Genomic DNA, 26,567 nt, shown 5'->3' with positions numbered 1-26,567 from the left:
GCTGGAGCTGAGGGGGTTGGGCAGGTGCCTGAGGAGGGGGTAGAACAAGGGCTGTGTCCAACTGTGCCAGGAGGGCTGTGCTGGGCAAGGAGGAGGAGGCTGCAGAAAACAGTGGCACTGGGGAGGGGAGAGGAGCAGCTGGAGAGACCTTGTGCCTGCCCACGCTGGGCAGGAGCTGCCCCAGGATGGCAGCTCTGAAGCACTCCCAGGATGTCCCTGGGAACAGGAGGGGAAGAGTGGATCTGAGAATGGAACCTGGAAAGCAGAGAGCAGGAGTGTCCTGGTGACACTGCAGGAGAGTTGCAGCCCTGGAGCAAGGTGACAGAAGAAGTGACCCAGTCCATGCAGTGGCCTCAGAAGATCCCACAGCATCCTGGAGATGCTGGAAGGGAGCCCAGCTCTGCTTCACAAGTTCCCAGGGTCTGTCCCTGCCTGTGCTCCAAGGGCTTCCAGCCCCCAGGACTGTGCTCAGAGAACACTCAGGCCTCTCACCGAGAAAGGGGCTCAGGAGGACAGTGTGGAAGTGGCAAGAGAGCAGCTCTGTAAAGACCAAGCACTGCTGCTCCCTGGCAGTGCTGCTGGGCTGGGATTATTGTCCCCTTCCCGTTTGCAAATACACCCTGTCCTGCAGTGTGCTGTCCTTTAGGAACATCTGAGAAGGGTCTTGGACAAAGAAGGCACTGTAGGGTCCTTTATTTTGTTTCAATACTCAGAGAGCACAATACAACATTTATAACTCTCTGACTCAAATTGAAAGGGGTAGACACTAAATTAGAAGGCAGATGCATAATAATATTTAATTGCAGAGAAAATTTTTGCATGAATAACCTGATGACCTCCACAAAAAACCTGAGCAGGAAGGCTGGACCATTAAGGAGTCCTCAGTGCTACACACCAGAAAACAGGCACTTTATTGCTCCTGAAAAGCATCCAGTCATCATTTTTCTCAGGGCATCCTTGAGCTCCTGATTCCTGAGGCTGTAGATGAGGGGGTTCAGTGCTGGAGGCACCACTGAGTACAGAACTGACAGAGAAAGGTCCAGAGATGGGGAGGAGATGGAGGGGGCCTTCAGGTAGGCAAAGGTGCCAGTGCTGAGGAACAGGGAGACCACAGCCAGGTGAGGGAGGCAGGTGGAAAAGGCTTTGTGCCGTCCCTGCTGAGAGGGGATCCTCAGCACAGCCCTGAAGATCTGCACATAGGAGAAAACAATGAAAACGAAACAACCAAGTGATAAACTGGCAGTAACCCCAACAAGCCCAATTTCCCTGAGGTAGCCTGAGTGTAAGCAGGAGAGCTTGAGGATGGGGGGGATTTCACAGAAGAACTGGCCCAGGGCATTGCCCTGGCACAGGGGCAGGGAAAACGTATTGGCTGTGTGCAGCAGAGCATTGAGAAAGCCAGTGGCCCAGGCAGCTGCTGCCATGTGGGCACAAGCTCTGCTGCCCAGGAGGGTCCCGTAGTGCAGGGGTTTGCAGATGGCAACATAGCGGTCGTAGCACATGACAGTGAGGAGATAAAACTCTGCTGACATAAAAAACATAAACAGAAACACTTGGCCAGTGCATCCTGCATAGGAGATGGTTGTGGTGTTCTGGAGGGAATTGTGCATGGCTTTGGGGACAGTGGTGCAGATGCAGCCCAGGTCTGTGAGGGAGAGGTTGAGCAGGAAGAAGCCCATGGGGGTGTGCAGGTGGTGGTCGCAGGCTACGGCGCTGAGGATGAGGCCGTTGGCCAGGAGGGCAGCCAGGGAGATGGCCAGGAAGAGCCAGAAGTGCAGGAGCTGCAGCTCCCGCCTGTCTGCCAGTGCCAGGAGGAGGAACTGGGCCATGGAGCTGCTGTTGGACATTTGCTGCCTCTGGACATAGGGACCTGTTCAAGGAGGAAAGGACAGTGACTGTGCAGGGCAGACTTCTCTGGGAAAAGCCAAAGCCCTTTCTCACAGGTCCATCCCTGCTCCTCAACACCTCCCCCTTGACCATGTCCAGGTGACCTTCCTTCTCCGTGGTTGCTGGAGCCCTGATTGCTGCTGGCCAAGGGCTCTGTGAGCAGCAGGACCTCAGCCTGCAGGACACTGGGCAGTCAGCCCTGCTCCCCCCAGTCAGGGCACAGGAACAGGGAGGGCAGGGCCAGTCCTGGGGGGTGAACTTTGACAAAGAATCTGCTCCTAAGGCACAGCAGCTTGTCAGCAACAGCACTGCCAGGGTGCAGGAAGGGGGATGGCAGAAGGCAGAGGGAGAGATTCTGCTGCACTGCAGGAGAACAGAGAGGCCTGTGAGGCAGGAGGATTGTCTGAGGCCTAGTGCAGAGGGAGGGGAGCTGCTCTGTCCCTCTGTCCTGTGCCAGCTGCCCTGCACTGACACCTTTCTGAGACACAGTTCAAAGTTACACTCCTGTGTTCCCCTGGAAAGCAGAGGAACCCATGGCAGAGAAATGGGCTCCCCCCTTTCCCAAAGTCAGGCAGAGTCGGCTCATTCCCAGCCTGCCAGAGCCCAGAGCCCCCCGGGACACAGAGAGCTGGGACACCTCCTTGCTGTGCTCAGCCCTGCACAGGAGGAGCCCCAGGGGCTGGGCCTGACTCTGCAGCTCAACCTGCCATTGCCAGAGAGCCTGTCAGCAATAGCAGGAGCACCTGAGCAAGGCAAGGAGAGAGACAGCCGGGCCCTGAGGAAAGGCTTTCCCTTCCCAGCCCTGCACAGCCCCTCCCAGGCAGCCCCAGGGCAGGACAGTCCCCTCAGGCCCTGCTCAGCAGCAAATGGGCCCAGGGCAGCAGAGATGCTCCTGCTCTAACCTGCACAGCTGAGTTTCCATTCCCACCAAGCTGAGCCAGGCAAATGTGCAAGCACAGATTCAGAAAAGCAGAGACTCAAACACAAAAGCCCTGCCCCTGACGTGCTCAGGAAATGTCCCCTCTGAAATTACCTGGCCATAGACTGAAGCTGTGAGAAGCCCTGATGCATCATGTAAAACACTCTCCAAAGCAGCAGGACCCTGCTCCACCACGCCTTCCCCCTTCCACACACAGTTTCTCCTCACAGCACCATCCGTATCTCCCTGGGCAGGCTGAGGGTTGATCCTGCAGGCAAAGAATTCTTTTCCTGCCACACAGAGCCCTGAGCTGCAGGACCCTGCTCTGCAGGACAGCCCTAGGCACCCCTGGCTGCACCCCCCCTTCACACCCTGCAACTGTCCCTGGAAGGAGCCGTCCTGCCCTGTCCCTCTGATGGTGCCACAGGGAAGCCCTGCCCTGGAGCTCCTCCTGCTCCTCTGCAACAGAGAAACTGTGGGAGTCCTCCTAAAAGACCCTCCAGATTGTGGGATGTGCCAGCTTTGGGAGATTCCTCCAGGCACACAAGCAACACTGTCCTCCTGCACAGACTTACCATGGAGAGGCTGTGAAAATCTCTCCCCCACTGAAGGTTCAGCTCAATGTCTTTACAATCCTGATTCCCTTGAACCTTTTCCTGCCTCACTCCCCTCCCCTCGGTGCCTGCAGGCAGTGTCCTCAGCCCTGCTGGGCTGTGCAGAGAAGCTGCTCACCAGCAGAGCTGTCTCTTTGAAGCTCTTCTTGCTTGCCAGGAGCTCCCTGTGGGCCAGGAGCCCGGCCCAGCTCAGCAGCACAGCAACAGCCCCAGGCAGCCCTTCCTCTGCCCCCTTGGGGTCCTTCCAGGTGTCCCTGGGGCTCCAGGGAACTGTGCTGTGGAACAGGAGGAAGGAAACAATGATGTTCCCTCCCTCAGCTGAGAGACACTTCTCTCCTGCCCTGTCAATCCTCCCATTAGAACAACAGGGAGGTCCAAGAATCCCCTGGTCATTGTCCATCCTTAGACAGGACACCCAGCCAGGGGTGGGCAATGAGCTCAGTTCCTGCTGAGGGAAGGGATCCAGCCCCAGTCCATGGCTCTAGTCCTCAGCTTCCCCACACACAGAGCACAACCCCACAGGAGGGGGGATTGCTCTGCCCTCACTTCAGGGTTGCACACAACAGACCCCTGCAGGGGAGCTCCTGTCTCAGCTCCCATGGGAAGGGCTGGAGATGGAGGCCAGGGCTGAGCTGTTCACATGCAAAGACCTGGTGACACCTGAGGGGCCAGGGGTGCTCCAGGATACCTAGAGCTCCCTGCAAGCTCCAGTGGAGCAATGCTGAGAGACAGGGCAGCACCTGGGGGCAGGTTCTCTGAGGCTGTTGGGGAATCTCTTTGGCCAATGGAGATGAGATCAGGTGCCCACACTTAGGGCAGTAGAAATCGCCCCTCTTATGTTCTGGGCAGCCTCTGCAGGCATCCATCTGATGAAATGGAGTCCTGTGGCCTGGGCAAAGCCAAGTTCCTCTCTGTGTTTCCCATGGGCAGGTTGATCAGAGCTCCTTGACTCTAAAGACAGGGGTGTCATGGACATCCCCACATGACCTAATCAAAGCCAGAGCAGTGACTCTGTTGAACTGCAAACACAGGCCTGGAGTGGTACCTGAGATTGCAAGGCTCTCCCACACAGGCACAGGTGGGTTCAGGGACACCCCTGGTCCCATATAGGAAAGCCATCCCCATTCAGAGAAAGGATCCTGGATTCCACGAAGCTGCACAGTTTCCAAGGGTTCCTTTCGTTCCATGAGGTTCTGCAGTGTCACAATGGCCCTTTGATTCCATAAGATTTCACAATGCTTCAGGGTTTTTTGGTTCCATGAGGCCCTGCCATGTCACAATGGCCTGTTGGTTCCATGAGGTTCCTCAGTGTCCCAAGATTCCTTTGGTTCCAAGAGCTTGGCAATGTCACAGTGGCCCCTTGATTCCCTGATGTTCCACAGTGCCAAAATGACCCCTTGATTCCCCGAAGCTCCCAAGATTCTTTTGGGTCTAAGAGCTTGATAATGTCCCAAGGGACCCCTTGTTCCAGGAGGTTCCACTGTTTTCCAGGTTTCCTTTGCTCCTATGAGGCCCCACAGTGTCACAATGGCCTGTTGGTCCCATGAGGTTCCTCAGTGTCCCAGGATTCCTTTGGCTCCATGAGGCCCTGCAGTGTCACAATGGCCTCCTTGATTCAGTGAGGTTCTGAAATCTCTTTGGGATTCTTTGGTTCCATGAGGTCCTGCCATGTCCAAATGGCCCCTTGATTCCATGAGTCTCCACAGTGTCCCAATGGATCCTTTGTTCCAGGAGGTTTTGCAGTGTCCCAAAGTTCCTTTACTTCCAGGAGGCCCAGCAGTGTCAAAACAGCCCCTCTATTCCCTGAGGTTCCGCAGGGTCAAAGGTCCCACTAGTTCCATGAGGCCCCTCAGTGCCTCAATGGCCCCTTGGTTTCATGAGGCTCCACCAAGTCCCAGGGATCCTTTGGTGCCAGGAGGTTGCACAATGTCAAAAGGGCCCCTTTGTTCCAGGAGGTTCCACACTTCCCCAGATTCCCTTGGCTTCCTTAAGACCCTGCATTGTCACAGTGGCCTCTTGGTTCCTGTATAAATTGAGAAGCATGCAGGTACCTTGGTTGAGGTATTGAGGAAAAGTTTATTTTGGAGCTGCAAATTCTAAATACACTGCTAAAAATCAGGCTGCAGGTGAAAAGTATCTCACAGACCTGTGCCCTGGTGCCTTTATAACAACACCTTTTGCATGCCCTTAACTCCCAGGCTCTGCTCCCCTCCTGTCCATTTATGGTCTCCCTGTGTCCCAAGAGGGGCCTCAGACATGTCTGTGAGAACTTTCTCTCTTCTTGCAACAGGGGAGTTCCCCTGTGAAACATGTGCTGCACTCAAACAGGCCGAGCAAGTGACACCTCTCTGGGGTGGGGGACAATGGTTGCAATGGAAATCTGGGCAGGCCTGGCAGATGGATCCCAGCACACTCCCCAAACCCACCAAGGCCAGGGCTCTGTGCTGACAGTGGTGGACACAACCACTGGCTGGCTGGAGACACACCCTGTGCCCCAGGGCACTGCCCAGAGCACCATCCTGGGCCTGGAAAAGCAAGCCCTGGGGCGACATGACAGCCCAGAAAGAGCTGAGTTGGAGAGCAGGACTCATTTCAAGAACAGCCTCCTAGACAGCTGGGCCAGAGAGCTCAGGATGGAGTGGGTGTATCCTATTCCCCTTCACGCCCCAGCCTCTGGGAAACCTGAGCAGCAAAATGGACTGTTCAAACCCACAGTGAAAGCAAGGGCTGGGGGGACCTTCAGACACTGGGATCTGCATTTAGCAAAGGCCACCTGGCCAGTCAGCACCGAGGCTCCACCACCTGAGTTGGTCCCCCCCAGTCAGAACCCCTGTGTGTTGTCGATGGAGACAAAGTTCCTGTCGTGCATTTCAGAAGAGTGCTGGGAAAGATGGTTTGGATTAGCCCTGCCCAAGCAAAGGCAAACCCAGCCGTGGGACCTGGTTGTACTTGATAGGTGATGCAGAAAGATGGGGAAACACAATATGTACCTCAGGGGGATTGGATTTCAGGTCAGAACCGTCGGTAATACTGCACTGTACATATATATATATATTGGTGAATGACATTGCCACTGTACACTGTGCACACCGTGGACTGAACTAATTCAATAAGCATTTTTTAAAGGGATGGTCAGTGACCACTGAAACAACGTCTTTGTTTGTGTAATTACGTATATGTAGTTATATATATGCTTATATATGTATGTGGAAATGTGTGTGTGTGTGTACATATGTATATAGTTGAAAATTGTAATTTGAGCATGATGAAAAAAGGAATAGAATACAGGAATGGATAATGTCATGGTTACAGGAGGTTTTGAACTTTACTCCCTTTTCCAACACTGTTTTGGAGGCATTGTCTCTTTAAGGACGAATTTTCCCCCCTTTCCTGCCAGGACCAGGCAGGGAGGAGAAGAAGAAGAAAAGAGTTCTGGTTGAAAATGGAACTCTTTTTCTCTTCCCTGGATCCCAGGGCTGGTGCCTGGAGAGTCCCCACGGTGCCATCCTGCCCCGGGGCCCTGCTGCTGCCACCCCGAGTGCTGAGCTCGCTCAGCACCACGGTCGGGGAGAGCCCCAGAGTGACCCTGAGCCCAGGAGTGACCCGGGATCGCTGCCGCTGCCCAGACACCACAAGAGCCACAGGGACTCTGCTGGAGGGACACTGGCCTGGACCCTACTGCAGTGACACCAGACCCTGTGCAGTGACACCAGACCCTGTACAGTGACACCAGACCCTGTGCAGTGACCCCAGACCCTGTGCAGTGACCCCAGACCCTGCTGCAGTGACACCAGACCCTGTGCAGTGACACTGGACCCTGCTGCAGTGACACCAGACCCTGTGCAGTGACACCAGACCCTGTGCAGTGACACCGGACCTGTGCAGTGACACCAGACCCTGTGCAGTGACACGGACCCTGTGCAGTGACACGGACCCTGTGCAGTGACCCCAGACCCTGTGCAGTGACACCAGACCCTGTGCAGTGACACGGACCCTGTGCAGTGACACCAGACCCTGTGCAGTGACACCAGACCCTGTGCAGTGACACGGACCCTGTGCAGTGACACAAACCCCCCAGACCCTGTGCAGTGACACGGACCCTGTGCAGTGACACCAGACCCTGTGCAGTGACACCGGACCTGTGCAGTGACACCAGACCCTGTGCAGTGACACGGACCCTGTACAGTGACACCAGACCCTGTGCAGTGACACCAGACCCTGTGCAGTGACACCGATCCCCAGACCCTGTGCAGTGACCCCAGACCCTGTGCAGTGACACGGACCCTGTGCAGTGACACCAGACCCTGTGCAGTGACACCGGACCTGTGCAGTGACACCAGACCCTGTGCAGTGACACCAGACCCTGTGCAGTGACACCGATCCCCAGACCCTGTGCAGTGACCCCAGACCCTGTGCAGTGACACAAACCCCCCGGACCCTGTGCAGTGACACGGACCCTGTGCAGTGACCCCGCCCCCGCAGCGCTGCCCCCGCCGCTCGCCCACCCTTGGACCACAACGGCAGCGCCGCCCCCGCTCCCCAGCCCAGCCCAGCCCAGCGGGGCAACCCCAGTGCTGGAGGCAGCATGGGCAGGGAGCAAAGAGGCTCTGCACCAACAGCCCTGCTGCACTCAAGGCCTCAGCCCGACCGGCTGACACACAGTGGGCAGTTCATTGGGGAACTCCCTGCGAACAGCACAGTTTGCCCAGCTTTTTGCTTTTGCCTCTGTTTCTCGGTGTTTCTTTTGTTTTGTTGGGTGGAGGGTGGTGACTGCAGGGGAGGACCCTCCATCATGTTTCCTCTTTATTCCAGGGGGGCCAGGTTAGCAGGGAATTCCCCTCTTTGTGGGTAAGCCCTTCCTTTTGTATCTTTATGGTTGCTGCTATTTCCTTCTCATTAAACTTATTTTTCAACTTACGCCTCCTCTCATTCTGTACCTCTATCCTGATGGGAAATAAAAAGTGAAGGAGTTAATTTTATTGGAGTTCCTGCCCTGGTGTTTGTCTTTAAACAAAGTTAAAATTATATGAGGTTTTGCAGAGTCACAAATACCCAATCATTCCATGAGGTTCCACAGTGTCCCAGGATTCCCCAGGTCCCATGAGGCCCTAGATTGTCACAATGGCCCCTTGATTCCATGAGGTTCCACAGTGTCCCAGGGTCACCTTGGTTCCATGAGGCACCTCAGTGTCACAATGGCCCCTCAGTTCAGTGAGACTGCAGAGTGTCCCTGGGTTCCTTTGGTTCCATGAGGTAATGCAGTGTCACCATTGCCCCCTGACACCCTGAGGTAATGCGCTGTCCCAGGATTTCTTTGGTTCCTTGAGGCTCTGAAGTGTAACAGTGGCCCCTTGATTCCTTGATGCTCCAGAGTGTGACAACAGCCCCTTGATTCCAGGAGATTCCACAGTGTCCCAGCATTCCTTTGGTTCCCTGAGTTTTGGCAGTGTCCTGGGGTCCCTTTGTTCCCAGGAGGTTCCTTTGTTTCCATCAGGCCCTGCCACGTCCCAGACTCCCTTTGGTTCCATGAGGTGCTGCAGGGTCACAATGTCCCCTTTATTCCATGAGGTTCCGCCACGTCCCAGGGTTCCTTTGGTTCCATGCAATTCTACAGTGCCAAAACTCCCTGCTTCTTATCCTTCCAACATTTGGGGGCCCATTTTATGCCTGCCTGGGATGGAGCCCCATTGTGTTTCTGCAGGAATGGATCCATGGTCATCCTGCCACTGCGCCAATTGAATGCTGCACAAACGTCACTGCAGGCCCGAGCCTGGATGCAGGAACAGTCTGGGAACTCCAGGCCTGCTGACATTCAGCAGAGCCAGTCGGGGTCCCAAAGAGCACAAGGGATTGACTGCAACCCCTGCAGTTCTCTGCCATTGCTGGGGACAAATGCATGAACTGCCAGGAGCTCTGCAGAGCCCTGACAGTGCCCCTGCAATCCCAAGCTGCATTGCCCAGTTCAACCCTCAGCACAGCCAAGGCCACAACCCCTCCTGAAAGGTGTCCCTTCTGGGCAGGGCCAGGGGGACAAACCCCTCCCTCTGTCCCTGCACATGTTGGGTCCAATTCTCATCCCCCACTTAGGGACAAAGTCAGGCTACATTGGGTGTTTAGCTTTGCATTTGCTTCACTCTTTTGTGCTTCCAACACACACACACCCCAGTCTGGGCAGAGTCTGACCCCCCAAAGAACACAAGACCTGACTATTTGTAGTTCCTGCTGCAGTGGCTGGAACTTGGGCCACAATCTGTGCCAGGAGCAGAGAGGTCCCTCCCCACAGCAACTTCTTGGCAATGGAGTTCTTAATAAAACGGGACAGGCTGTGGGGATCACTTGCAGGGCACAGCCAGGGACGTGTCTTGACCAGCCTCCTGTTTACCATGACCAGCTTTTTCATCCTCTTTTCTCTCTCTTTTCTCATGCTTGTTCCTCCAGAAACCGCCGTGATCCCACCCTTCCCCTTCCTTTCTTTCTTTCCTAGACATCCCATGACAAGTCTTCCTCAGTCCCCAAATGTGCTTTCTTTTTGCCCATCATCAGTCTCAGACCCCAAGCATGAAAATCCCACCCACATTTGTGAGGTCATCCTGAGAGGCTCTGCCATTGACCCACTTGGTGAAGCCTTCACACAGATATTTTGGAAGTGTCTTTGAATTATTTTTTTACCTTTTGGGCTTAGAAGGGTTTCTCCAAAAACATGGCAATTCATGTCCTCAACTTGGAAATTCTTTGGAGAAGGGGTTTGGGACTAAAAGAATCCCAGAATGATTTGGCTTGGAAGGGAGCTAAAAGGTCATCTGGTCCAAGTCCCTGGATGTGGGCAGTGACATCTTTTACTGATTGAGGTTACTCACTCTCCCTAACCTTGGACGAATGCAGGGATGGGACATCCACTTCTTTAGAAACCTCATCCAGTTTTTGTCACCCTCATTGTTAAATATTTCTCCCTATTACAAATATAAAACTCTTCTCTTTCAGTTCAAAGCCATTGCCCTGTGTTCTGCCAATACAGGCCTTGGTAAAACATATCCCTATGATTTCCTCAGACTATGAGCACCATGTGTTCATCTGCAAACAACTTGGAGAGTACCCAGAGATCTCCCAAGAAAAGATTTGGAGGCCTCAAGACCATGAACACTCTGTAGGGACTAAGGAGTTCTGGTTGCCATGGTGTGGAGACTGAGGACAGTGCAGGAGTAGCCAGAGAGGGCTTGAAGGGGGGTTTCGGAGACGGTGGATCCTTTTGTCATAGCAGGAAACAGCATGAGAAAGAAATACTGCCAAGTTCAGCTGGAGAGGTCCAGATTGGAAACAAAGAGAAAGGAGTTCCACTATGAGTGCAATGGTGTGCTGCAACACATCACCCAGAAGGAGTCTGGATGAGCCCAAGGCTTTGTGTGTGCAGGAAGAGCCAGGGAGGACGCAGAGATGTCAGTGCAGGAAGGTGCCAGCCAGGTGGGGCAGCCGGGGGGATGACGACAGCCTGCAGGGAAAGGGGCAGGGCATGGACACCGTAGGACAGCCTGGGCTGGAGATGAGAGAAGGATGGGGAGAAGCTGAAAGGCCCTGACACAGCCACCTTCTGCAGGCCTTTGGCCATGGCTGCTGTCTGTGCCCCTGAGGCCAGGAGGAGGAGAGTGCCCCTTGCAGCCCTGGGGCCTCCTGGCCTCCTTGTCCCTGCTCAGCAGCCTGGCAGGTGCCACCCCATGGTCCTGCCCTTGGCATTGCACATCCCACATCCCAGTGCCCCAGGAAGAGCCCTGAGGAATGAGGCAGGGACAGGATCTGCCTTCCCAGGGGCTGGGGGTCAGGGATTGGCCCTTTGGATTAAGGAAACAAGTCAAGGTTTCTTCAGCATCAGAGCCACCTTTCCCTTGCTTGTCCATCCTTGGCATCACTGTCTGCAGTTTTCTGCTCTAACTGGAACCTGGGGACACGTTCTCAGTTGTGTCCCTCAGTGAGACTCATTAGCACTACAAGAAACTTCAGTGTTTCAATCTCACTTTGACTTCTTGAAAAGTTGTTTGAACTTACTCTCAGGGACTGAGTCTCATGTAAACAACATCAAACCCCCTGAGGGTCATGAAATGCCTGGGGCTGTTGCTATGCTGCTGAGCTGGGCTCCTGGCACACAGGGAGCTCCTGGCAAGCAAGAAGAGCTTCAAAGAGACAGCTCTGCTGGTGAGCAGCTCCTCTGCACAGCCCAGCAGGGCTGAGGGCACTGCGTGCAGCACCCAGGGCACAGGAGAGAAGGCAGAGAGATGAGAGGCAGCCTGGGCTGGGAGGTGACTGAGCTCTCACCACAGGAGAAACCTTCCCAGGATTTGAAGGAAGAATTCTCTGGCTGTAGGAATGTTCAGCTTGCCTTCCTGGAGGCATCTCCTAAAGCTGGCACATCCCACAGCTTCCAGGATCTTTCAGCAGGACTCTGCCAGTTGCTGCAGTGCAGGGGAAGTGGCCATAGGGCAGGGCAGGGCAGGAGCTGCAGGCAGTAAGGGCAGAGAGGAGAAAGGAGCAGGAGGTTCAAGGGATCCTGGGCTGGGAGGACAGGGCAGAGCTGCTCAGGGCAGGAACCTTGCCAGCCCTTTGCCACAGTCAGGCTGTGGCTGCAGAGCAGTGCAGGGGAGTTGCTGCAAGTGCCTCTGCCAGCTGCCAAATGGCAGCAGTGGCAGGAGCTGTCAGGATGGCTCTGCTGGATTTGCTGGGGTGCAGCAGGAGAAGCTGCTGCAGAGCAGGACTTGCTGCTGCCCCCTCAGAGGCCCAGGGCCAGAAGGTTCCCTGTGCCAGGGCTGGCTGTGGGGTGGGAAGGTGGGGGTGCAGCCAGGGGTGCCCAGGGCTGTGGTGCAGAGCAGGGTCCTGCCCCCAGGGCTCTGTGTGCTGGGGCAGGGACTCTGCTGCCTGCCAGGCTCAGCTCTCAGCCCGGCCAAGGAGCTGCCACGGCCCTGCAGGGAGAAGGGGTGGGTGGAAGGAGTGACCCCTCAGGGCAGGGCAAGGCTGGGCAGGGCCCTTCAGCTGCAGGGTCAGGGCTCCTCACAGCTTCAGCTCCACCTCCTCCATTTCCAGGGGCCCTTCTCAGGAAGCACATCCCCCCAGAACACCTCCCCCTTCCCAGCCACCGCAGGGGGTCTGGGATCTGCTCTGCAGCCCCTGCCCAGGCAGAGCTGCCCCTGGGCACTGGGCTGGGGATGGCTCTGGCAGCACTGGCAGGGAGCTGAGCTGGGCACAGGCAGGGGCTGCTGGCAGGAACAGCTGCTCACCCAGAGATAGGCAGGCAGGGAGAGGCAGCTGCTGCCACAAGGGCTGGGCAGGGGGATGTGGGCCCCTCCCTGCTGTCCCTGTGGCACAGACCCCTTCCCTGAGCAGCTCCTGCCTGGGCTCCTTTCCCAGCTGAAGCAGAGCCTGTGCCCTCAGGCCCACGGGGGCTGGGCTGTGCATTGCCCTGCAGCAGCCAGAGCCCAGGCAAGGACAAGGCCCTGATTTCCAGCTGTCTCTGTGTGTCCCTCCTCCCTTGGCAGCAGCACTGTGGCATTTCACTGCCATCCCCTGCTGCCTGGGCTCTCCCTGTTCTCACCATTGTGTTTTCTGAGCCAGTGTGGGGTTTTTTGGGGGGGCAGATTCCTGTGCAGACACAAACCCTTTGGGTGCTGCTGTGGGGATGTGTCTGTGGGAGCCAAGTCCCCAGGTGCCCTCCAGGCACCTTCAGGGGATTCAGCTGTTTCCCTGGGTGTCCTGCAGGGCTGCAGGTGCCCTCCAGAAGGGCACAGCTCTGCCACAGTATCTCTGTGCTGCACAGGATCCCCATGGAGAAAACTCCTCAGTGCTAAATCCATGCAAATGCTCTGGGCAGCTGCAAGGAGCATTTTGTGTCTCAGTCTGGGAGGGGAGAGATGAAAAGGTGAGGAGTGTGTCAGTCTGTTCTTTGGACATGGATTCCTGGATCTCTGGGCAGTTTCTTTGGAGGGGAACAGTTGAGTGTGATGCTCCTCCAGCTCCAAGCTGCCAGCACAGGGCAGCTGAGCCCAGGACTGATGGGCAGAGCAACTCTTCTCTCTGCACTAAGGGACCGTCCCTGTGCCCCTCAGAACCCACAAGACTTGACCTGCAGTGCAATAGGAATGTCAGGGATTTCAAACATCCACAACCACTCCTAAGTGTGGCAGGTGCAGGTGGGTGAACAAATCCAAAGAATTTCCTCAGCTCAGTCCTTCATTTGTGCAAATTGCAAACAGCAAAGCTGAGAAGCTCTTGGATGTATCATGAGTACATTTAATTTGAGATCACCCTGCATTACAACTTCCCTCTCCCAGCAGAGCAAGGAGTCGTTTGGAGCCCATCCCAGAGTTCCTGCTTCCAATGATCCCCTCAGCCAGGAAAAGGCAGAGCTCAGGGGAGGGAGCTGCAGGGAGGTCTGAGAGAGGAGAGAGAGCCTGAGAGTGGGGTGGCTGTGAGACGAGTAATGTTTGGCTGCAGAAGCCTGGTCTAACTCAGCAGTGACTTTTTCTTCTCAACAGATCAAAATACCCTGGGGAAGGAGCAAATGTCCAACAGCAGCTCCATGGCCCAGTTCCTCCTCCTGGCATTGGCAGACAGGCGGGAGCTGCAGCTCCTGCACTTCTGGCTCTTCCTGGCCATCTCCCTGGCTGCCCTCCTGGCCAACGGCCTCATCCTCAGCGCCGTAGCCTGCGACCACCACCTGCACACCCCCATGTACTTCCTCCTGCTCAACCTCTCCCTCACAGACCTGGGCTGCATCTGCACCACTGTCCCCAAAGCCATGCACAATTCCCTCCAGAACATCACAACCATCTCCTATGCAGGATGTGCTGCACAGGTCTTTTTCTTTCTGTTCTTCATGTTAGCAGAGTATTTCCTCCTCACCATCATGTGCTACGACCGCTACGTTGCCATCTGCAAACCCCTGCACTACGGGACCCTCCTGGGCAGCAGAGTTTGTGCCCCCATGGCAGCAGCTGCCTGGGCCACTGGCTTTCTCAATGCTCTGCTGCACACAGCCAATACATTTTCCCTGCCCCTGTGCCAGGGCAATGCCCTGGGCCAGTTCTTCTGTGAAATCCCACACATCCTCAAGCTCTCTTGCTCACACTCAGGATACCTCAGGGAAATTGGGCTCATTGTGGTTACTGCCTGTTTAGTGTTTGCTTGTTTCATTTTCATTGTTTTCTCCTATGTGCAGATCTTCAGGGCTGTTCTGAGGATCCCCTCTCAGCAGGGACGGCACAAAGCCTTTTCCACCTGCCTCCCTCACCTGGCTGTGGTCTCCCTGTTTGTCAGCACTGGCATATTTTCCAACCTCAAGCCCCCCTCCATCTCCTCCCCATCCCTTGATGTGGCCCTGTCAGTTCTGTACTCAGTGGTGCCTCAAGCACTGAACCCCTTCATCTTCAGCCTGAGGAACCAGGAGCTCAAGGAAGCCCTGAGGAAAATGATGACTGGATGCTTTTCAGGAGCAATAAAGTGCCAGTTTTCTGGTGTGTAGCATTCAGAATGGGACTCACTAATGGCCCAACCTTCCTGCTCAGGTTTTTTGTGGAGGTCATTGGGTTTTCCTTGTAATAATTTTCTCTACAATTAAATTATTGTGCATCTGCCTTCTAATTTAGTGTCTACACATCGAATTTGACTCAGAGATTTATAAATGATGGATTGTCCTCTGTAAGTATATAAACAAAATAAAAGACCCTGCAGTGCCTTCTTTGTCCAAGATTCTTCTTCTCAGATGTTCCTAAAGGACAGCACACTGCAGGACAGGGTGTCTTGCAAACGGGAAGGGGACAATAATCCCAGCCCAGCAGCACTGCCAGGGAGCAGCAGTGCTTGGTCTTTGCAGAGCTGCTCTCTTGCCACTTCCACATTGTCCTCCTGAGCCCCTTTCTCGCTGTAAGGCCTGAGTGCTCTCTGAGCACAGTCCTGTTGGGTGGAAGCCCTTGGAGCACAGGCAGGGACAGGCCCTGGGAACTTGTGAAGCAGAGCTGGGCTCCCTTCCAGCATCTCCAGGATGCTGTGGGATCTTCTGAGGCCGCTGCATGGACTGGGGCACTTCTTCTGTCACCTTGCTCCAGGGCTGCAACTCTCCTGCAGTGTCACCAGGACACTCCTGCTCTCTGCTTTCCAGGTTCCATTCTCAGATCCACTCTTCCCCTCCTGTTCCCAGGGACATCCTGGGAGTGCTTCAGAGCTGCCATCCTGGGGCAGCTCCTGCCCAGCGTGGGCAGGCACAAGGTCTCTCCCCCTGCTCCTCTCCCCTCCCCAGTGCCACTGTTTTCTGCAGCCTCCTCCTCCTTGCCCAGCACAGCCCTCCTGGCACAGTTGGACACAGCCCTTGTTCTACCCCCTCCTCAGGCACCTGCCCAACCCCCTCAGCTCCAGCCTGATGACCAGAAACCTTCAGGGCAGGGAGGCACCGGGGAAAATGCTGAGGGAACCTTTCAGCTGCACTCAAATCCAATTGGAGGGGTTGGCCTCGAGGAAGAAATCCCTTCTCATTCTCCAGAACCACCAGGACAACCTGTGTTGTGTCCTGGGCACTCCTCTGGAAGTGTGGGCTATGGAAAAGGTTTTGGTGTCAGGGCTATTGAGAAGGCTGGGCAGTGTCACTGGGAGACCTCTCCCAAACCCTTGGAAAGGCCAGAGCCAGCCCAGAGCTTCCTGGGGCCTTGGCAAAGGCAGACATGGAAGCAGTCTGCAAACAGGGCAGCAAGGAGGGTTGGCAGAGTTCCAGACTGCTCAGGCTCAGCAGGGAAGGGGATAGGGCAAGTCCTGCTGCAGCCATTGCCAGGCATGGGAAGGACAAGGCAGGGATTGCAGAACTCCTGTGGGAGGGAAAAGAAGAGGATGTTGTTGCCCGTAACGAAAACACAAACCAACAGAGTGCCGGTTTATGCAGTGCTTTATTTAGGGCCCGGGAACCTGAGGACTAGCGTCCCAAGTCAGGATTCCGAAGACCCTCATTTTTCATACAGCTTTTACACTCTCACACAAACATGTCTACGTGCAGTTCTTACTTGTAAGCAGTTACACTTAGTTACAAACACAAACTCATATTTCATACTGATAACAATTGGTAATCATCTACTTTTAATCTAAATACGGTATTTCATCCCACATCTCATTCTCTCGTAAATATTGCATCAAGGGGGTTATAATTTCCGGAGTTAATGTACCATTCCTAGGCCACTGCATTCCTTCTGTCTCATATTGAGGCCATACATTATTACAATAATCAATCAATTGTCTCTTACTTAACTCTTGTCCGAAATTTCCTTCCTTCCAATGTTTTAACAAGCAACCAAGCGGAGAATCGCTAGGGATATCATTTTCTGCACAAGATAGTGCCCTAAAGGTTTTAAAAGGCATCATAGTCACACACACACTGTACAATCACACAATAAAAAACACAATACAAACAATATAAACCAATACCTTCCTACACCAACTTGTCAAGTCTCACTATGAGTGACAAGTGCTGGTTCAGCGCGGCTTTCGCCCCGTCTTACGACCAGCGCCTAGGCTTCCCAATAAAACCTTTGCCCAACCCAGCGGGTAAACTCACGGTCCCGTCTTATGGGCAGGCTCCCAACCAACAAACCTGAAAGAATAAAGCACCTCTGGGCTTACCTGGATGGTTGTCCGTCGGGCGCGGGGTCGGGCACGGGTCGATGTCTCCCCAGAAATCACCTGGTTGCCGGCATGGAGTGGATCAGCTCGTGAGCCGCCCCAGCTACCCCCGGAGTGCCATCTGGGTCGCCAGAAAACTGTTGCCCGTAACGAAAACACAAACCAACAGAGTGCCGGTTTATGCGGTGCTTTATTTAGGGCCCGGGAACCTGAGGACTAGCGTCCCAAGTCAGGATTCTGAAGACCCTCATTTTCAGTTCAGCTTTTATACCTTTACACAAACATGTCTACGTGCAGTTCTTACTTGTAAGCAGTTACACTTAGTTACAAACACAAACTCATATTTCATACTGATAACAATTGGTAATCATCTACTTTTAATCATAAATCTGTTTAAGTTGTCTTACCCATAGAAACCCCATAGAAACTGTTCAGCAGACCCTTACTATATCTAAGGTAACAAATCGTTATATACATGCTTGGTTAAATCCTTTGATTATTGTTCCTACCTCTTCAGTACATTCCATTCTCACGAACAAGTTGCTAACCTACTACTTTGGAGTGCTGCTCTCTAGGCCTACTCTCCTACTAAGCCTTAACCATTCTACTACTAAATTTGAATCATTCTGCAACATGTCCCCCCTTTTGAGCATTCTTCAGGTTTTTCCTGCAAGGATGCTCAAACGTAGCAATCTTCAGGCTGCAGTTTCTTAATAGGCAGAAGGTGATCCATCTTGCGGTGAGATTACTTCTTTTCTTGTTATGGCTTTCATGATGCGTCTCGTATGTTGACCTTCTTTTACAATCATTCCTAAAAGACACTTATAAACAATCATGGCTATGACAATAATTATTACAATCAATATTCCGTACTGGATAACAGAAGATATCCATCCTGACACATGAAGACCTAGGGAGCTGAATAATTCTCCTATCCAATTGTGTTCTGCTTCCTTTTGTAATTCATGAACATTTTCGTCAATTTGTTCTAATTGACTAATATCTTTCTCTACTTCCTGAGTGACATTTGGGATGTGCACACAACAATGCTCGTCCTTTGCATGCAGGTATCCACAGACTCCGTGTTCCTTTAATAGGATTAAATCTAGAGCCATTCGATTCTGTACTGTCATCCTAGTGGTGGCTTGTAATTGTAAATTTAGATCTTTAAATCCTTTCTTAGTGACCGCTGCTAACCTTTCAGTTTGTCCCATTAATTTAAACAACATCTCTCTGTTACGGTATGTTGAGATTGGTGCAAACAAAGATTCTAATACCCATCCAAATTTAACTCCTGCTGATGGTTCATGCCAATCTCCCAACCTCAAGTCATCAATATCCTTACTAATTTCTCTTTTTCCTCGTGGTTGTATTTCTACTGATGTTAACTTATCCTGTTTCCAGAATGGACAGAGAGTAGGTATCCCTAGTGTGACAGGCACAACCGGACCATCTATTGGCATGTGGGTGGTCCACTGGCCATGCCCCATTACCCACACTAAATTTCCTGGACTCCTAACGGTGGTGGTACAGCAATCAATGTTTTTCACAGATCCCTTAATAGTATGATTATATCCTCAACATTCACATCCTAACTGCAAGAGTGTTTTGACTGGTATCAAGCCTATTTCATCGTCTGGGGTATCGCATGTGTATATTCGAATACAATTCCAATTCTCCTTTGTACGTGTTTCTGTCCTCCAATTATGATTTCCTCTATTACCTGCAGAATAAGTTTGATTCTTTTTCCCTTTCCAGTGAATACACCACTGTACTTTTCCAATATAACTATAAGTCTCTAGTAGGCTGGGTCCCCAAATCGTTTGCCACTCCTCCATAGTTGTAGAGCTAGTAATATTTTGACATACTTCTTCTTGTTTTTCTCGTTTTATTTGAACTGGAACTTTAGAACAGGGGTATGTTACCGAATCTGTAACTAAACAAGATCCCTTTAATTGGCCAATGTCTTCGCCTGTTACCCATGTCCCAACTACTACCCATCGGAAAAATCCGGGCATCTGTTCACATTGTTTTTTAGTCATTTTGTCCCTTAATAAACATGCATCCGTCATTTCATTCCATGTTTTGGTTACAAATCTGCAATTCCATGTAGTATTCTTAGGCACTTTAGGAATTTCTGGCACTGGAATTATTCCCCATGGGATTGGGTCTCCTGCAGCATGAGGCATAGGGAGACATGCAGTGATTTTTGTGACATTCTGTACTTTCCCAAAATCACGAATTAGGCCTACGACTAGGTTTTCTTGTTCTACTTCTCGATCTGGAATCTGCAGGTTACTTACTTGCCGGGTTGTTCTTTCAGTCTTTATGTAGACGACAGTAATTCCAGTATCCCACCAGTCATCTCTATTTATCCAGCAAGTATATTGGCCCTCATCTTCTCCTCTTCGTATTTCTTTGATTTTCAAAACTATTGCATCTGCCCTCTTTTCAATCTGATGTCTCTTCCCGACTTTCAAGTTCTGTCCCTTAAACCACCACCCATATTCAGAATACTGTCCTTCTGAAATTTTGCAACTTAAAGTCAGATCGCTTCCTTCCTGGGCCGGGTAAACACTGTATTCTGGTCTAACTCTTACTCCTTGATGTGGTACGGCCACTGCTGTCCTTATCCCGTAATCTTTTTCTTTTCCACATGAGACCACACAAAGAAATGTACCCTCTGTTTTTCCTACTCTGGGATCAGAAATATTCAGCCACCCTTTACCTCCCTTACTATTTGACCACCAGCTAACTCCTTGATTTTGTGATTCCCAAGATTGATTTGTCATATTCAATTTCCACCACTTTACTTTAACTGATTTCTGACAATTATCAAATTGGAAGGCACAATTGATTTTTAAGGGAGGACCATCCCACATGTCAAATTGTTTCCTAGTGGGCATAACTCGCACTTTGGTCACCGTTTTCTGGGTCGTGTTTATTGTCCGTACTTCTATATGTTCATAATCAAAACTTTCCCAAATCCAAACTACACACATATATGTTCCTTCCATAGCTTTAGACACTTTGGGTACCTGCAGGACGGTGTAACCTTTTTGTTGTGTCGCATCCCAAACTGTCGTCACTCCTTCTGTCATGATTCGATCTTGATCTCTCCATCTCCACTTGACTTTAACATCTCTTAATTCAGCTCCCTGGTCATCAGAAAACAGACAGGTTAAATTCACATCAGTGTGCTCTGGTACAAATAAATAAGGATCTGGGGTCTCAATTCTCACGGTGGTCTCTGCTAAACTCATCAACCCCAGGAATACTACGATCCTCAATGGTTGGCTCGAAATACCATCCTTGTAGGTGAGAGAGGTTCTACCGACCACGAGACTGGAACCTTCTTGATTCGGGTGTAATGGATCCAATTGTCGATTCCCTCGACCTTCATCGCCGTGTAAGTGGTCATTATCACCTGGCGAGGACCGTCCCATGTTTCCTTTAATGGTTCCACCGACCAGTTTTTCACATAGACTTGGTCTCCTGGAGAAATGTCATGAACCGGATTCTCCAGGGGCAGAGGTCGATTCCACTGCAGCGCTTCTCTGAGGGCTGTGAGAGTTTTATTTAAGGATAACACATAGTTAAACACTGCTTGATCCCCCACCACATGAGGATCCCCTTGATAGGTAGCTGCATGATAGGGCTTGCCATACAATATTTCGTATGGACTTACTCCTATTCTCTCCCTGGGTTTAATCCTGATTCTCAGCAAGGCAAGAGGTAGCGCTTGGGGCCACGGAATTTTTGCTTCTTGACAAATTTTCTTTAATTGACCCTTCAATGTCTGATTCATCCTCTCTACTTGTCCACTGGATTGCGGTCTCCATGGTGTATGGAGATTCCATGTTATTCCTAATATAGCAGATATTTCTTGCACTATCCCTGCGGTAAAGTGTGGCCCCCGATCAGATGATAACCCTAGAGGTACCCCAAATCTCGGAATAATTTCTCTCAGAAGAGTCTTAACTACTTCCTTTGCTTGATTAGTCCTGCATGGAAAGGCTTCTGGCCATCCTGAAAAGGTACAAACATATACTAACAAATGCTTATAGGATTGGGCCTTAGGCAACTCAGAAAAATCTATTTGCCAATAGTCTCCTGGTAACTGTCCTATCTGTAACTTTCCCATTAGTACCTGTTTTCTGACCACTGGGTTATTTTTAATACACATGGGACACATTGCATTTACCCTTTTTGCTAGTGTTAACATCTGGTTTGAGAGAACCTCATTTTTCAGAAATTTTACCATTGCTTCTGCACCCCAGTGGCACTTGTTATGTTCCGTCTTGAGTACTGCTTTCATTATTCTGACAGGTAAGATTACTTGTCCTATGGGAGTAATGTACCACCCTTTAATATTTTTCCTTGCTTCTGTTATTTGAGCTAATTTCTCATCTTCTTGTGAATAATATGGTTTTTCTTCCATATATGCTATTGCTGGATTATTCCGAACGGGTAAAAGAGCCATCTGAGTCCATACCTCTCTGGCGGCCTGTTTAGCCGCTTGGTCAGCCTGTCGATTACCTTGAAATTCTCGTCCGGGATCAGTTTGATGTCCTCTGACATGCATTATTGCCACTGCCGAGGGCTTGTGTATTGCCTCCAGCAATTGTAAAATTTCTTCTCGATGTTTAATTGATGTCCCTTGAGAAGTAAGAAGTCCTCTCTCTTTCCAAAGTGCTCCATGAACATGAACTACTCCAAAGGCATATTTGGAGTCAGTCCATATATTAACTCTCCTTCCTTGACTTAGTATTAAAGCTCTCACCAATGCCCATATTTCGGCCTTTTGTGCAGACGTACCTGGGGGTAGTGCTTTTGCTTCTATCACTTGTTGTAGAGTGACCACTGCATACCCAGCATACCTGGTGCCATTCTCCACAAAGCTAGATCCGTCGGTGTACAACTCCCAGTCAGGATCTGTCAGTGGTTTATCCTTCAGGTCTTTTCTACTCGCGTAGACCTGTTCAATGGTCTCTACACAGTCGTGCTCCAGGACACCTTCTTCCTTTGTGGACCTAAGGAATTCTGCTGGGTTGAGATGGTTAGTGATTTTCAGTTCAACATCATCTTGCTCTCTTAGCAAAGCCTGATACTGTAACATGCGGCTAGATGAGAGCCAATGCCCCCCTTTTTGTTCCAAAACTGTTATGACCATGTGGGGCACGTACACCACCATGTGTTTCCCCAGAGTCAATTTTCGTGCTTCTTGAATTAGAATAACCGTCGCTGCCACAGCTCTGAGGCACCCTGGCCATCCCCCACTTACTGCGTCTAGCTGTTTGGAGAAATACCCAACCGGTCTCTTCCAGGATCCCAACCGCTGAGTGAGTACTCCTAAAGCCGTTCGTTGTCTCTCGCAGACATAAAGCTGGAATTCTTTGGTTAGGTCCGGTAGTCCCAGGGCAGGTGCCTCCTGGAGGGCTCTTTTCAGTTCCTGGAATGCTTTCTCCTGCTTCGTCCCCCAGGTCAGCTTGGGCTCTTTTACTGCTTCATATAATGGTCTGGCAGTTAGTCCAAAGTTGGGAATCCACAGCCTGCACCATCCGACCATTCCTAGAAAAGATCTTAATTCTTGATTATTTCGGGGTACTGGGATAGCACATATTGCTTGTATACGATTTGCACCCAAACGCTGAACTCCTTGAGAAATTTCACATCCCAGATAAATAACTTTCTGTTTTACTAGTTGAGCCTTTTCTTTTGAAACCCGGTAGCCTGCTTGCCCCAGCATGTTTAACAGTTCAATGGTTAACTGACGACAGAGTCCCTGTTCTGTAGCTCCCAGGAAGATGTCATCAACATATTGAAGTATTATATATGAAAAAGGAGATTCTTTTACCTGAGTAGTCTTCCATTCTTCAAGTTCTTTTGCTAACTGATTACCGAATATCGTAGGTGAGCATTTGAATCCTTGTGGTAATCGAGTCCAAGTAAGCTGTCGCTTTCGTCCAGTCTCTGGGTTTTCCCACTCAAAGGCAAAAATCTTCCAACTTTCTGGTGCCAGTGGTATGCAGGAGAAGGCATCTTTCAGGTCAATCACTGTAAACCACTGAAATCTCTCAGAAACAGATGTTAACAAAGTGTATGGATTTGCTACAACTGGGTGTATGTCTTTTGTAATGAGGTTTACTGCTCTCAAGTCTTGTACTAACCTATACTTACCATTAGGCTTTCTTACTGGAAAAATGGGAGTATTAAACTCTGACTCACATTCTTTTAATATCCCTAAAACTAAAAACTGTGAGATCATTGGGGCTATTCCTTTCCTAGCTTCTAAACTAATTGGGTATTGTCGCACTCTAACAGGTTGTGCTCCTTCTTTTAATTCTATTCTAACTGGAGTAGCAGCTTTGGATTTTCCAGGGACCCCTGTTTCCCATACCCAAGGCACTACAGCCTGTTCTATTTCCTGCGGTATCTCTTCCTTTTCTACCTCTTTCACAACAAAAATTTTTGCTAAGTTCTCTTCCGGAATTTCTATCTTGACCCTCCCTTTTTCAAATATAATTTTAGCTTGCAAGGCTGAGAGCAGATCTCTTCCTAGTAAACATTCAGGACTGTTGGGCATGTACAAAAATTGATGATCTAATTCTTTTCCTCTAAATTTGATATCTAGGGGTCTTAGAAATGTCTTTTCCTCTATTTGTCCTGAAACTCCTACCACCCATGCAGTTGAATCACTTAATGGCCCCATCAATTTATTCATTGCCGAGAAACTAGCTCCAGTATCTATTCTAAATTCTGTCGGCTCTCCCTCTACTTCTAAAACAACTGTTAAATCCCGATCTAGTCAGCTTTGATTCTGGTAATTCCCTAACATAAATGCTTGGGCGACACCTTGTGCCGTGCCCATATTAACAGGGTTTTGCGAATTTGCAAAGCCTTGGGGGCTCCACGGATTCATTCCATTTCCAGCATTCAGTAGGCACTCGTTTTTCCAATGTCCTTGTCCTTTACAAAGAGCACATTGATTTGGGCCTATCTTACCACGTCCTCCCCCACATTGATTTCCGAATCCCGACTGTTTGTTAAATCCTCTACCCATTCCTCCCCTTCCTCTATTACCACGACCCCGTCCTCTGTGGCTACTGGCCCCATTATTCCCTCCTGGAGCTTGCAGAAGTGCCAATAAGCTTGCTTGCTGCCTCCTAGTAGATTCCTTTTCTCTATTATTGTACACTTTCCAGGCTACTTCTAATAATTTTTCCAAATCTCTTGTCTCCCCACCTTCTAACTTCTGAAGCTTTTTCCTAATGTCTTCCTGTGATTGTCCCATAAAAATCAATGCTAATTGCAATTTTCCTGATTCATCTTCAACATCTAAATTTGTATATTTCCGTGCTGTCTCTTTTAACCTCTCTAAGAAGGTTGAAGGAGATTCCCCTTTATCCTGTCTTACTGAGTATAACTTTGACCAGTTTAGTGTTTTTGGTATCCCACATCGTACTCCTTCTACCAGTAATTCCTGGTAAATTCTTAACTTTTTATAATCTCCAGACACATTCGGATCCCACTCAGGATCTTCCCGCGGTACAAAATCATTTACTGTTCCCCGCGCTGCCCGGGGCAGAGTTCGAATTCTTTCTTTCGCTTTTTCCACCATCACCCTGAATACCATTTCTTTCTCTGTTGAATCCAGAATTGTATCTAACAATACCTGTAAATCATTCCAGTCCGGATTTTGAGTTTTTATAACCATTTTTATAATACGAGCCACCCGCTCCGGATTTTCTCTATATGTCCCAGTTGACTGTTTCCAGATTAATAAATCATTAGGTGAAAAAGGAACTTTTACCATGACTTTTCCCCCGTCCACTCCAACTGCTTCCCGCAAAGGGGCCATCAATCTAGGGGGTGAGGGCGAAACATCTGTCTCCCTTCCCCCTCCCCGTCTCTTTTCTCTACTCCTTCCCCTTTCTTTTCGCCCCCTCCGAGTCCATTCTGCTAGCGGAGTTCTATCAAAACCACATTCTCACTCTCTCGTTTCTTCCTCATCCGAGGACGATTCTAGTGGGGGCATGGTGGGTGATCGTGCCCTCCCACGTGAAGGGAGACTATCTCCCGGGGGCACACTTGGAGTTATGCTGGGGGAGACTAACAAAGACACATCTTCCTCTGGTTCTGAAAACCGTATTTTCCGCTCTTGACCTCCTATACATTTATCATCCAGTTCTTTCAACACCAACATACCACATTCCTTTTGCCATCCAGTCTTACGTTTCAAATAATAAAACAAATCTAAATACGGTATTTCATCCCACATCTCATTCTCTCGTAAATATTGCATCAAGGGGGTTATAATTTCCGGAGTTAATGTACCATTCCTAGGCCACTGCATTCCTTCTGTCTCATATTGAGGCCATACATTATTACAATAATCAATCAATTGTCTCTTACTTAACTCTTGTCCGAAATTTCCTTCCTTCCAATGTTTTAACAAGCAACCAAGCGGAGAATCGCTAGGGATATCATTTTCTGCACAAGATAGTGCCCTAAAGGTTTTAAAAGGCATCATAGTCACACACACACTGTACAATCACACAATAAAAAACACAATACAAACAATATAAACCAATACCTTCCTACACCAACTTGTCAAGTCTCACTATGAGTGACAAGTGCTGGTTCAGCGCGGCTTTCGCCCCGTCTTACGACCAGCGCCTAGGCTTCCCAATAAAACCTTTGCCCAACCCAGCGGGTAAACTCACAGTCCCGTCTTACGGGCAGGCTCCCAACCAACAAACCTGAAAGAATAAAGCACCTCTGGGCTTACCTGGATGGTTGTCCGTCAGGCGCGGGGTCGGGCACGGGTCGATGTCTCCCCAGAAATCACCTGGTTGCCGGCATGGAGTGGATCAGCTCGTGAGCCGCCCCAGCTACCCCCGGAGTCCCATCTCGGGTCGCCAGAAAACTGTTGCCCGTAACAAAGACACAAACCAACAGAGTGCCGGTTTATGCAGTGCTTTATTTAGGGCCCAGGAACCTGGGGACTAGCGTCCCAAGTCAGGATTCCGAAGACCCTCATTTTTCATACAGCTTTTATACTCTCACACAAACATGTCTACGTGCAGTTCTTACTTGTAAGCAGTTACACTTAGTTACAAACACAAACTCATATTTCATACTGATAACAATTGGTAATCATCTACTTTTAATCATAAATCTGTTTAAGTTGTCTTACCCATAGAAACCCCATAGAAACTGTTCAGCAGACCCTTACTATATCTAAGGTAACAAATCGTTATATACATGCTTGGTTAAATCCTTTGATTATTGTTCCTACCTCTTCAGTACATTCCATTCTCACGAACAAGTTGCTAACCTACTACTTTGGAGTGCTGCTCTCTAGGCCTACTCTCCTACTAAGCCTTAACCATTCTACTACTAAATTTGAATCATTCTGCAACAATGTTGTGTGTCCAGACTTTATCAAGGCCCTTAACATGGTCTCCTGTGGTCTCCTTATGGCCAGACTGGTGAGAGTTGGACTG

At 50.5% G+C, this 26,567-nt stretch overlaps 3 protein-coding genes across 3 annotated transcripts; 1 reads left to right on the top strand and 2 right to left on the bottom strand.

Moving 5' to 3' along the window:
• Nucleotides 1-887: 887 nt before the first annotated feature.
• Nucleotides 888-5,602, bottom strand: LOC116781318 (olfactory receptor 14J1-like). Its single transcript, XM_032677015.1, has 2 exons — nucleotides 5,593-5,602; nucleotides 888-1,870 (listed from the first exon to the last, which is right to left on the bottom strand). The coding sequence occupies exon 2, from the start codon at nucleotides 1,845-1,847 to the stop codon at nucleotides 888-890; it is 960 nt and encodes a 319-aa protein (XP_032532906.1). The 5' UTR covers nucleotides 1,848-1,870; nucleotides 5,593-5,602.
• Nucleotides 5,603-13,960: 8,358 nt separating this feature from the next.
• Nucleotides 13,961-14,920, top strand: LOC116781317 (olfactory receptor 14J1-like). The gene has a single exon (XM_032677014.1). It carries the CDS (start codon nucleotides 13,961-13,963, stop codon nucleotides 14,918-14,920), a length of 960 nt encoding a protein of 319 aa, XP_032532905.1.
• A 5,424-nt stretch (nucleotides 14,921-20,344) lies between these two features.
• LOC116781316 lies at nucleotides 20,345-22,177 on the bottom strand. Its single transcript, XM_032677013.1, has 2 exons — nucleotides 21,447-22,177; nucleotides 20,345-20,615 (listed from the first exon to the last, which is right to left on the bottom strand). The coding sequence occupies exons 1-2, from the start codon at nucleotides 22,175-22,177 to the stop codon at nucleotides 20,345-20,347; spliced, it is 1,002 nt and encodes a 333-aa protein (XP_032532904.1).
• Nucleotides 22,178-26,567: the final 4,390 nt, after the last annotated feature.

The sequence above is a fragment of the Chiroxiphia lanceolata genome (genome assembly GCF_009829145.1).
Source record: "Chiroxiphia lanceolata isolate bChiLan1 chromosome W unlocalized genomic scaffold, bChiLan1.pri scaffold_40_arrow_ctg1, whole genome shotgun sequence".
Taxonomy (NCBI): Eukaryota; Metazoa; Chordata; class Aves; order Passeriformes; family Pipridae; genus Chiroxiphia; species Chiroxiphia lanceolata.
Note: the sequence above shows the minus strand (reverse complement) of the source record. Positions and strands in the feature narration are given on the sequence as shown.